The sequence below is a fragment of the Vitis riparia genome, chromosome 5 (genome assembly GCF_004353265.1).
Source record: "Vitis riparia cultivar Riparia Gloire de Montpellier isolate 1030 chromosome 5, EGFV_Vit.rip_1.0, whole genome shotgun sequence".
NCBI lineage: Eukaryota > Viridiplantae > Streptophyta > Magnoliopsida > Vitales > Vitaceae > Vitis > Vitis riparia.
Window position 1 is genome coordinate 13,738,104 of NC_048435.1, and position 13,157 is coordinate 13,751,260.

Here is a 13,157-nt window from a genome sequence, read left to right on the forward strand (position 1 = left end):
CTATTTTTTATGTCTTTTTGTTTTAAAGAATAAAAAATTATTCTAAAAAACTGTATGCAAATAGTCCTAAGTTTTGATCAACCATACATTTTAAAATCTAAATTACTGCTCACATACATATTTTATATACAAAACCATCCATCCACATCTAAGATCTACCAGGAGTCTCACTCCAATTTTTTCTTTAATTTCTATTATTTCTTTCTCTGAACTCATTGCTCCCACATCAGTCAATCACCTTATTCAACTCAACATAAATAAAATAACTTGCTTTGAGGCTACAAATACTGTGCTGTAGCACGATAAATGCATGAAATTTGGCCTAAACCTTTATCATCACTTTAAGACATCGTATGCATGGCGCGTTCTCTCTCTCTCTCAATCTCTCTCTCTCTGTAGATCTTTTCTCTTTCATTCTCCTTACAAAAATATAAACAAGATATTCTTCCTCACTACTTTTTTTCCCATTTGGGCGTGCTACTCCATTTGTTCTTTTATTCTATAAGACTATGTCAAGGGAAAAAATCTTTGACATAAAAGGGAAGGAAAGGGAGAAAAATGTAAAAAAGGGAAAATGTGCAGAAGTTGAGAATATGTTAAAAGTCAATATATATTTTTTCCATGAATGGACCATTGGTTTTCCCTCCAAAGGCGTTAGAGCCATCTTTAAATGCAGAGTATCTAATCCTAATTCAATGCTATTGTCTTTCAATTATATCAGAATCTTCTCCCTTCAGTTTCTGTACTTCAAAAAATAAAGAAAAAAATGGCCCCTCATCGATGGCATCTGTCTGCATTGCTTGCTCTCTTCATTGTGTCGCAACAAGCAGTGAGCATCAATGGCGTAGCTTATCATACAATCACAGTGGACCGATCTGGGCATGGCAATTTCAGAACCATTCAGTCGGCTATCAATTCCATTCCATCAAACAATAATCGTTGGATCTGTATCTATGTCAAGGCTGGAATTTATAGGTGTGGGTTGTCTGGATTATTCATTTATTTTTCGTGTTGTATTTTGTTGTGCATGAAAGCATGTGTTTATGGACTTACGTGCAAGTATTTTGATATTGCATTTTCACTTGTAGGGAGAAGGTGGTAATCCCAATGGACAAGCCATTCATCTTTCTTAGAGGAGCTGGGAGGACAAGAACTTTTATTGTTTGGGCAGATCATCTCTCAATTTCTCAGAGTCCTACCTTCTCTATGATGGCCGATAATTTCGTTGCCAGAGGCATAAGCTTTATGGTAATTATTAGTAAGCTACTAGAATTCATGATACATTCTCTCTCTATATATATATAGCGTTACTTGTACAGCTGTGGATGTGTACATAAACTAATCACTGGACACTGAGTTTCACATTGCGATCATCAATCATGAACAGAACAATTACAATCTTCCGGTGTTGAAAAATCGGAATCCAAGGAAGCCAGCGGTGGCTGCTATGATAGCTGGGGACAAGGCCTCCTTTTATAAATGCAGTTTCTATGGTGTTCAAGACACTTTGTGGGATGTTGAAGGTCGACATTACTTTAAGGGATGCTTCATCGAAGGAGCTGTAGACTTCATATTTGGAGCTGGGCAGTCGATTTATGAGGTAGGATAACAATTGCTTTGAAGTCTATTACAATGATTATGTATGTGTGACAACCATATATATATATATATATGGTTGTCAACGTCGTGATTTCATCATGTTCTTTATTATTGCAGAAATGTAAGATATCAGTAGTGGGAAGAGCTCTGGGGCCTGGCATTCGAGGGTTCATAACGGCGCAAGGAAGAGACAGTCCTAAGGAGACAAATGGGTTTGTTTTTAAAGAATGCAAAGTGACTGGTGATGGTCAGGCTTACTTGGGAAGACCATGGAGGGTGTATTCCAGGGTTCTATTCTACAAGACGGAGATGCCCGGCATTATTGTTCCTGCTGGATGGGATCCTTGGAATTATTCGGGAAATGAGTAAGTAGTCGTATTATTATCTTTTCCTTTATGTTTCATATGATGTGGAGAGAGCTCTTTCCTTATTATTTAAATATTGTGTGTGTTTTTATGAGTTTTCATAGTAACAACAATATATTGTAAGCAGGCAGCTTCTAACCTACGCTGAACATGACTGCTATGGTGCGGGAGCGGATACTTCAAAGCGTGTGTCGTGGGAGAAGAGGCTGAGCACATCAACGGTGATGGGTATGACAAGCTTGGGATACATTAATGCCGAGGGTTGGCTTAACAGACAACCTTAATTCTTGCTTTATTTTTTCGTTTTACACCTGTGAATATTTATCTTAAAATTCTTCCTATGACAATAATTAATGCCTATTTCCATTCTAAATCAATATCCATTTCCAATTGATCGACATTGATATTTCCGAAACATTTGCATAGCGTTGAAGCAACCACTGTCACACTCAGAAAGGATGAAATCATCCCCACTTTTGGAAAACTAATCTTTCACCTTTTTTTAATATAATAAATATCAATTTTGAACAAAAATATCTTCATTTTTTTCTTGCAAAGTAACCATTTCTTTTAAAACATACATATAAAAATAATGAAAATATTGAAAGGTCTCTATGTAAAAAATGTGTTACACTTCAAGTTAAACAATGAGTTATATTTCAAATTAAAAAATGAAAGCAGTTTGTTTTACAAATTTGAGATTTTTTCATCCATTTTAATCAATTAATCCTTTCGTTAATTCTCCCCTTTTTAAAATTGGTTTCGGGTTTCTTAAAGCAAGCCACTGATATAAAACAGCATTAGATAACATCTCCACTTTATCCTCAGTGTTCAGCTGTCCTTAGTAAGAACAGAAAACATCATTGAAAGTTATCTTTTGTTGAAACAACTTCCATTCAAATACCTTGAGTTAAATATTGAAGTTGTTTTTCAGAGAGTTTCAAAATTAATTTTGAAAAGACTAACTTCTAATTGAATTCTTCTCAACTATTGTAGGTTGGAAAATATTTTTAAAAATTATCATATTTTAAATAATAATTTTAATATTTTTTTTTTCAAAATCCCCTACATTTTACCCCATAACAACATTTGAGCAGTTCAGCATCAAAGTTATTGTCACACCCCCCATTTGAAGGTTTTACTTGACATTGCTCACTCCATGTTTGATTTACGCCCTTGAACATAAAATAAAGTAGACATCCACCTTTCCTTGCCCAGTTTCTCTGGAGCTATTGAAAAAGGGTGATTTGGTTAGAAAGAATAGAAAAAAGCTGATTGTAGCAGAGACATCAATACAGATTTGAAAACCCAGCGAGAGAAGGAAGATAGAGCACCAATTCTGCATGAATTTTGACTTTTGCCTACCTTATTTCCCATGAAATTGATCCAGCCAAAACAAGAAATGCTGCAAGGAAAAAAATGAAAATCATAATCTAGTCCTCTTGCTTTCCCATCTGCCTAACAAGTTTTTTGGGGGAAAATCGACATGTATCCGCTTGTGTTATTTAGATAAGAAAAACGCTTTTCGAAATTCTGCCCCACACCTGATTTTTCTTTAAAAGCTCTTTTTATATAAGAAATGTTCACTAAAAGCGTTGTCCATGGAGTCTTAGTATTACACATGAATAACACAGTGCTCATTTAATCCTCAACACAAATAATTGTGACCAAAACTGAATGTGATCCGGGACAATCGTCAGGAGCATTTTCATGCATATCACAACAAAAATAATGAAGCTTTGTGTACCGCTTCTTTTTTGCCACCAAAGTAATTCTTCATTAGGTAGATCTTATTTCTCATTGCTGCTCCAGAATCCTTACATATTCTCAACTTGCCCGCTTGCTCGGAGACAAAGTGCCCCGACTCACTCGAGTAGTGATGCTGGTTGTCTATTTGATATTATGCGTTGGAACACTCAGATAAAATTTAGTGTTCTTGAAGTCATCCAGCAGTGGGTTGTATCCATCTTTGGTTCTCGTTTTTGAGGGCAGGCCAAATTCCTCCATGAATGAGGACGTATCAAGCTACATCCAATTTATATATATTTGACAAGAATGCAAAGAAAGTTAGAATAAAATTGTGAAACTAAAAATATGTATAGACGAGACTCAAATCTATAGAAAATATCCCAAAACTTCTAAGCAATATAAACATTCAGGCTGCTTTTGGCATCTAAGGAAACTATATGAAAAAAAGTGTAACTGCATCTCTACATACAACAGGCCACTGGAATGTTGACAACAAAATAAAATTCTTTCTCTGGCATAGCTGTTGAAATAAAGTTTGGACAAGGGATGGAGAGTTGTAGGCCCCAAAAAGTACAAATTCAAATAATAGAACACGGCAACAGTTCATACTGTTTATTCAACTTATTTGTGCAGATATATTGCATCAGATGCATCAGACATGCACTGAGAACTTGATCTGTTGAAAGCACTAGAGGTTAATACAGTTTGGTTTTAGTTGATTTTTAACTAACCCAAGAATCAAATCGAACTGATTGGTTTTAGTTACCAATTTATCTGTTAACCTAGACCAACTCACCTCAACATTGGCTCAGTTTGGTATAGTTCAGTTCATTTGGTTTGAATCAAAATTGGGCCCATACAAATTTTTTTTTTTTTTTTGAAAAAATGATGGTTCAAAAATCTGTTTTGATACAAAATAACTAGATATGAAAACATGACAATATAACTTAGAACATCACCACATACCAACCTAAAATATCACACCCTTATGAGATAGTATAAAACTTTTAAAGTAGAGGTGTGGTTGATCAACCTGATCCTCCTTTAGAAAAAAATATTTCCTTTCTTTGTGTGAAAAATATGCCAACCTGTAAACGTAGTAGTGAAGAACTTTCTTCATGCTAGAGTTGTGGAGATAAAAATAAAATTGGAAAAAGCAGAACTTACAGTAATAATTCGCCTCTTCCTTCCCTGTTTGGATGATTTATATTCACATGCTTTCAGCCACCCAGAGCAGAAGTGATCCATACGTTCTAAAAGCCAAAAGTCTGTAGGGAAAAAGATATCAGCATCACCCTGCAATAGTGAGATGAAAAGAAGATTAAAGCAAAAAAAAAAAAAAAAAAAAATTCAATTCAATTGCTTCATGTTTCTCAATTGGGTTGAAAGCCAAGTATTATGCAATCAGGACTGAATTTCTAAAGATGGCACTGGTGGACAGCCACAGAAAAGACTCCGCTGCCTATTTAGGTTGATGTGATCAATAGATTTGGCCACACCCAACTTATTAGTATGTTTACCTATACCATCTACATCACTTAAATAAATAATCTAATCTCTATGATTTGTTTTTCTATTTTAATTAAAATTAATTAAATTTTGAAATTAAATAATAGATAATATACAATATAGGAAAAAATAACTAAAAGTTGAACATAACTGCCAGCAGGAAGAAAAGAAGATGGATAGAAATTTCTCAAAATTTTGACTATTCCCATATCATGTCCACTCAATCAATTGGAACACCTTGAATTCCAACACTATAAATAGAGAGAGAGAGAGAGAGAGAGAGAGAGAGAGAGAGAGAGAGAGAATTGGATAAGAAAAAAGTGAAGAGATTTGAAATTTATAAACTTTTTCTGACAAATAGAAATAATCATTCCAACAACCACATTTTTAGGGCACTTTTCACATTTATTGACAAGACCTGTTTTTGTTTTCCCCCCAACAAGAACATTGTCAAATTTCAAGAAATGACTGGTAACAATTGAATTATTATGTTGTTTGTATTGAACTCATATCTCAGATGATACCCCAATTTTCTTGTAATGATTCAGCTTTTGAGTATGTGATAGCTCATTGAAATTCTATGAGAATCAATTATATTTCATGTCATCAAGAAGGAATGTTTATGAATAAGGGCCTAACATAAAAGAGCTTGCAACCCAAAGAGTGTGCAACCCTAGTACACAAAATACACAGTTTTGAATGAGAAGAGAGGAATCTTCTCTCTTTTTGTTACTTAAAAAGTAACTGCTTCTGCTTCTGCTTCAGCCACTCGAATTTTCGATATTCCTTTTTATTTCTCATCAAATGAATGAAACCTTCTTTTGGAACAGCTATTCTTAGCATGATATTAGGGAATCTTATTGCTATTACTCAAATAAGCATGAAACGTATGCTTGCATATTCGTCCATAGGTCAAATCAGCTATGTAATTAGTGGAATAGTTGTTAGAGACCCAAATGGGTGATATGTAAGCACAATAACTCATATGTTCTCTTGAGCTTGCACATTTTGCTCTTTTCAAACTTTTCTTTCAACCCCTATGGCACTTCCATGTAGACTTTCTCTTTTAAGTCTTCATGCCGAAAAGCATTCTTGACATCTAGTTTCTGCAATGACCAATCAAGATTAGTAGCTAACGACAATAGAATCCAAATAGTGTTCATCTTTACCATAGATGCAAAGCTTTTATCAGAATCCAAATAGCGTTCATCATTGCCATAGGTGCAAAGGTTTCATGGCAATCAATTCCATGAGTTTGAGCATAACCTTTTTTGCATCTAGTTTTGCTTTGTATCTTTCTAATGTGCCATCAACCCTAAACTTTGTGGTAAACACCCATTTGCAACCCACTTTCCTTTCCTATTGGAAGATCAATGATTTATGTGCAAATTATATGGTTTTGTAAAGCTAAAATGTTGATATTCTTAGGATATTTGCACATAAATTAACTACTTTAAACTATATTTATGCTAAATGTCTCTTTTGAAATTAATGTTGGAAGATAGCAAGTTTTTGTGCAGAATTGAAGTATTTTATTTTATAGCCTTCACATTAATCCAAAGGATAGCAAACAAGATTGAAGCGCAATTGCAAGAAATTGAGGAAGAAATAAAGGGAAATTGATCACCACTTCAATACCAATAGTGTATTTTGATACATGGTGATTGAGTAAGAATGAGTTTTTGATGTGGAACTCCAAACTGAACCTTAAATCTGGTTACCATTAAATAAGAGTGAAGCAACAAAAAATGGCTTTCAGAACCTATGATGGGCATTATGAGTTTCTCGTAATGCCGTTTGGACTTATGAATGCACCATCCACATTTCAAGTACTCGTGAATGACATTTTCCGCAAGCATCTTTGGGAATTTGTTTGTCTTCTTTGACGACATTCTCGTTTATAGTAGGGATTTACAGTCCCATGTTCATCATTTGGAAGTCGTATTAAGCATTCTTTGCAACCAAAAACTCTATGCCAACATGAGAAAATGTCATTTTACTCAACTAAAATTGGAATACCTTGGCCACATTATTTCAGCAGACAGGGTAGCAGCAGATCCTTCCAAAATTGAAGCAATGCAACGCTAGTCCACACCACAAAATTTGAAAGAGTTGAGGGGTTTTCTTGGTCTTACTGGTTATTATCGGAAATTTGTGGCAGGTTATGGTAAGATTGGATGCCCGTTGACAAAACAACTCAAAAAGGATAATTTTGGGTGGACTTATGAAGTCAAACATGCATTCAATCAGCTTAAACATGCAATGACGACAGTACCAATTTTAGCTCTCCCAGATTTTAATAAACCATTTGTCATTGAGACCGATGCTTCAGGGGTTGGTGTGGGAGCTGTCTTGATGCAGGACCAGTGCCCTATTGCATACTACAACCATATTTTGCCTCAGCGAAACAGATTGAAGTCAGTGTATGAAAGAGAGTTAATGGCCATTTTTTTTGCTATTCAGAGGTGGTTACCTTATTTGTTGGGAAGGCAATTTTTCGTCCGCACTGATTAGAGGAGTCTAAAGTACCTTCTTGAACAAAGGATAATCAGCGAGGAGCACCAGAAGTGGCTCACAAAACTTCTGGGCTATACTTTCAAATTCAATATCATCCGAGGCTGGAAAATAGAGCAGCAGATGCTTTATCATGATATCCTGAATTTACTGCACTCACCTTATCCCTTGTTCTAAATTTCAAGGAGATACAGAAAGAGGTAGAAATAGACGAAGCATTGAATCACATTAGAATTGAGGTGTTAAGAGGGCAATCCCAAATACTCCGGCTATGCTATAGTACAAGGATGACTCTTATACAAAGGTAGGATTGTTCTACCGTGACATTCCAAGCTAATTCCTTCCTTATTATAGGAATTTCACAACAGTTCAATGGGTGGTCATTCGGGATTCTTTAAAACAATGCAATGACTCGCAATCGAATTTTACTAGCCTAAGATGAAACACGATATTAAGGATTTTGTGGCTTTGTGTACAGTTTGTCAGCAAAACAAATAGATGGCTGTCACTAGCAGGTTTACTCCAACCTTTCCCGATACCTGATAAGGTGTGGGACGACATCAACATGGATTTTATCGAAGTACTACCGCAGTCTGAGGGGTTCGACACTATTTTGGTGGTTGTTGACAGGTTAAGTACGGGCATTTCATTCCACTCAAACACTCTTTTACTGCATAATCTATTGTTGTTTGTTTCATTAAAGAAATTGTGCTGCTGTTCCACGTTCTATTATTTCTGACTGTGACAAGGTGTTCCTTAGCCACTTTTGGTTGGAGCTGTTTAAAGTCCAGGGCACAATATAAAAAAGGAGCTCTTCTTATCACCTACAAACAGATGGGCAATCGAAGGTCGTTAACAGGTGCCTTGAAACCTACTTGTGCTGTTTTGTTTCAGACAAACCGAAACAATGGGTTAAGTGGCTTCCTTGGGCTGAGTATTGGTATAACACCTCGTACCATACAGCCACTCAATCCACTCCTTTTTGGTTGTTATATGGGCGAGATCCCCTGCCATTAGTCCGTTATGGACATAGTTCTACTACTGTGTCATCAATAGAATACATGTTGGAGGAGCGTGATGCTGTACTTGAGGAATTGAAACTCCATCTGCACAAGGCCCAAGATCGAATAAGGGCTATTGCCAATAGAAAACGTCGTGAGGAACGTTATGATGTGGGTGACTTGGTATATTTGAAGCTCCAACCCTATTGTCAAAAATCTCTTGCCAAGCGCCGTAATGAGAAATTGAGCCCACATTATTATGGACCTTTTCCAATCGAAGCTCAAGTGGGTACAGTGGCGTATCGGTTGACTCTTCTGCCATCCTCCACCGTCCATCCTGTATTTCATATCTTGCAACTTCGCAAGGCAACCTCTGTTATTGAAGTTCTGGTGCAATGGAAAGATCTTCCAGATTTTGAGGCTACTTGGGAAAGTTTTGCTACTATTCAGAATCAATTTCCTGAGTTCCACCTTGTGGACAAGGTGGTTGTTTGGGAGGGGGGTAATGATAGACCTCCAGTGCGTTTCACATATGCTAGGCGAGCCAAAAATAATCAATGAGCAACCTTTATCTTTTTTAGTGTAATTTGGTTGCTTTTTGTTAGTTGTGCTGAGCTGGATTCCCTTAGACTGCATTAGGATCTTTGGGGCTGAGCTAGTGAGGATTGAGAATAAAAAGAAAGAAAAAGGAAAAGTAAAGAAGGCAGGAAAAAAGTTGCTAAGTGGGGTTGTGGGGAGAGTTTGCAGACCTCTCGAATGTCTGCTACCCAATTTTTGAATTTTTTTTTATCAATGCAATTTTCTTGATTGTTGGCTCTTTCCTCCATTGCTAATAGAATTCTGTTGTGAGTGTGTGGTGTGAATCCTAACACAATGGAGTGGTCTTGGTTACCTCCACCAATCCCCTTAGTGCCTTCAACTCCTACTTTTGATCTCCTTGTTGCTATTTGTAAAGGTATACACACTTGTACTAAACATCCTATTTCCAAATGTTTCTCTTATGGACATTTGCCCCCCTCTTTTAAAGCTTTTTTGCACCTCTTTCTTCTATTAAATCTTACCATAAATCTTTTTCTAATCCTAGATGGTGGAGGCAATGGAAGGAGGAAATGCATGTCATACCTAGGATCTTGATCCCAAGCCTACTGTCACAAACACTAATTCAGGCACCAAGTGTTCGCGTCTATGTGGCACTTAGATGCCCTCTAAGCCAGTCTTCTCAAACCCACATGAGATTCCAGATAGAGATTTACGGGACTCTCCCCAACTTGTATATTATTAATCTCAAGAAAATACAAGGAACTCATCTCATAAGGACTCCAACATATATAATGGGTAGTTCACTTACTTTTCTGAAGGCACACATGCCTTTTATATATAGGGTGGATGCACTAGCTATCCAATCCTACTAGGGAACCAACACATCAATCTTAGTCAAATTCTAACTCTAGATTCAGTTTGCCTCTATGCTGCCACATCAAGCTCAACAAATCCTTCTTGGAGTAGGACTATGACTCCTACTCAAACTCAAAGTCCCGCGCATTAGCCAGTCATGGAGTAGGGACTCTGACTCCTACTCTAACTCAAAGTCTTGCTCATATATATATAACACATCAGCCAACCGTGCTCCTAGGTCGTGTAGCACTATGTCAACCTTGGGCTTGCCCCAATGCCAAGGCATCTCTCTCATGGCCAACTTTAAGACCGCCCAAGCTCGCCTCGAGTCAGTCCCACTCATGCCATGCAGCCAACCTGCATATGCTCAAGTTAGCTTACACATGAGCATATTGTCACAAAATGCTTTAAATGACCCTCCCCATAGGCTTATATAGGAGATAGGAAGCTTTTAGAGACCCCTGGAGACATCTACACTTAGCTACAAAGTGGAAGAGTATGGAAGCTTCTAGAGAGGGCTAGAGATGTCCACACATCTCTACACTTGGATAGGAGAGCATTGGAATAGTGTGGGGTGTTCTAGAGTCTTCCAAAGGCATCTTGTACATAGACTAATGTAGGAGCTTCTAGATTATTGTTGATTTGTAAGGAACCCTCCAAGGTTCTAGAGACTTCGTAACCAATTATTCATGATTGGCTAGATCATTGATACAAATAATATCAAAATACCAAAAAACGTCCCCTATATAAGCTTCGTGAAGTAGAAGAAACTCTTGGTAAGATTAAAGAAAGAGCTTGTTCTTCCTCTATAAGGAATTTATAGACCCTCCATTTTGTCTTTCTAGCACATGCCTTATTATGTGTTCGTTTGGTACTTTACAATAATTCTCCGGTGGCCCATTACTACTCATGTAGCTTATCTTTTCAAAGCCACCTTAGAGACTTTGGTTGAGGGATTTATCTAACCCCATTACGACCCTTGGCAGCCCTAATTTAGACTCAGACACTATCTTAAACATCTTTAGCCCACTTAGGCTCACTTAGGTCCACTTAGGCCAAAAACTATGGAGTCACTTCTTTAGGGTTTTATTTCTTGTTTTATTTTTCCTTTTAAAATAAAATAAAATAAGTGGCGACTTCGACTTTTCCAAAATTAATTTTTCACCAATAAAAGTGAGTCTCGCCGATTGAGTGGGGACGTACATGAAAAATGCGGGTCCACAGAACTCTTCCTTTCTTTAAGTGTTGCCTACAGTTCTCTTAGCTTCCAAATCGTGTGCATCTTAGCCTAGCGAACTAAGCATGAAGGGGAAGGTTGACTTAGCAACTGCCGCATGTGAGCTTAGGAAAGGCCTAAGTCCATTACAGTTGGTATCAAAGCATGGTTGCGAAGCGGGCATTGTGAAGGAAACACGTCAGGGTCCAACAATTGAGGATGCTAGTGAGCAAACTCGTGGAAGGGAGACTGAGCCTACTGCATTGGACAAGGGTAGGAAGGATAAGTCTTGTGATATCGTTGCCAACATGGAGGCAAGGTTAGCCAAGGTGGAGCTAGCCATGGCAAACACTCAGGAGGGGTTGGACTTGATTGAGCAAGGCATGGAGAAAGGTATGAAGGATCTTAGGGAACAGATCTAAGACCTTCGTGAGGGGATGCTAGTCTCTCAAGTTTAACCAGTGTTGCACGAGGAGTTTGTATCGTTCCAAGAAAAGGTTTTGAACATGCTTCCTAACATGGAGTCAAGGATGGAGGCTTTGGCCACTCGAATAGAGTCTCGAGACTAGGAGGTTAGGCAGGAGTTGGCCATCTACAAGGCCATTGTGTCAGCATGGGTCATGGCCACACGAGAGGCATCTAGGGTGGAGGTGCCAAAGCCACAGGGGTTTAGTGGCAAGCGCAATGCCAAAGAGTTGGACAACTTCTTATGGCATATGGAGTGATACTTCGAGGCTATTGCACTGGTTGATGAGGTGACTAAGGTAAGGACTGTAACCCTCTACCTTATTGACACAAGTATTATATGGTGGCGTCGAAGGTTTGCCCATATGGAGAAAGGCATTTGCACCATAGAGACGTGGGAGGACTTCAAGAGGGAGATCAAAAAGCAGTTCTACCCCGAAGACGTGGCTTACTTAGCCAGGAAAAACATGAGGCGTCTCAAGCACACAGGCTTGATTTGTGACTATGTTAAAGGAGTTCTCTTCGCCCATGCTTGAGATTCCTAATATGATTGAGGAGGAGTCGCTATTCAACTTCATGGATAACCTGCAAGGGTGGGCCGAATAGGAATTAAGGTGTCGAGGTGTTCAAGACTTAGCCATTGCTATGGCAGTAGCAAAGTCTTTAACGGATTACAAGAGGAGAGACTCCTCCAAGGTTGAGTCTTTGGAGGATAGTCACACTACAAGTAGGGGAGATGAGGTTTCAAGGGACCACAATGCTCCTAAAATGGGATCAGGCAAGATGCCTAATGTCCAGGAAGGAAGGGGTAAGGCGGAAAGGAAGGAGTTTACACCTAAAATCAAATGCTTCTTGTGTGATGGTCCACATTGGGCACAAGATTGTCCAAAAAGAAAGCCGCTCAGTGCCATGATCAAGGAGAGGGAACAGGAAGACGAAGCACATATGGGCTCAATGCAGCTACTAGGTGCCCTCCAAGTCAACCCAAAGCCTAGTATGCCTAAGACTTCCTTACTATCAGGGGTGCAAGTAAAGGAGATAAAAGAGGAGCGAGCTGAGGTAGCCCACACACACATGGACAAGGTCACGAAGGGAAAGGTGAACTCGATGGGCAAAAAGAAGCAACACTCCAAGCATTGAAAGTGCAGGTGTCTGCAACTATTTGAGGCCTCACGGGAGAAGAAGGTGAAGAATATCTTAGTTGAACGGGTCACCAGGAGACAAGGGGTCCCTCATGTGATTAAAGTATCTAGTCTGATGGAAAGGACTACCTAAGCGGCAAGCAAGCTAGGAACATGCGGATGTCTTGAGAAGGTTTTGGAAACACATCGAGAGGTTTCAAGA

General features: G+C 38.3%; 2 protein-coding genes across 4 annotated transcripts in view; one reads left to right on the forward strand and one right to left on the reverse strand.

Annotated features, from left to right (window-relative positions):
- The first annotated feature begins 766 nt into the window (after window positions 1-766).
- On the forward strand, window positions 767-2,248 carry LOC117915186 (probable pectinesterase 29). The gene is made up of 5 exons (XM_034830753.1): window positions 767-975; window positions 1,089-1,248; window positions 1,388-1,600; window positions 1,717-1,964; window positions 2,092-2,248. Exons 1-5 carry the CDS (start codon window positions 767-769, stop codon window positions 2,246-2,248), a joined length of 987 nt encoding a protein of 328 aa, XP_034686644.1.
- A 1,238-nt stretch (window positions 2,249-3,486) lies between these two features.
- Window positions 3,487-13,157, reverse strand: part of LOC117914955 (protein arginine methyltransferase NDUFAF7 homolog, mitochondrial) — an 80,812-nt gene continuing 71,141 nt past the window's right edge. For all 3 annotated transcript variants that reach the window (XM_034830484.1, XM_034830483.1, XM_034830485.1), the window contains exons 13-14: window positions 4,881-5,009; window positions 3,487-3,989 (exon numbers count right to left, since the gene is read on the reverse strand). In XM_034830484.1, the coding sequence (XP_034686375.1) occupies window positions 3,855-3,989; window positions 4,881-5,009 (264 nt within the window). In that variant the 3' untranslated portion in view covers window positions 3,487-3,854. The remainder of the gene's footprint in view (window positions 3,990-4,880; window positions 5,010-13,157) is intronic.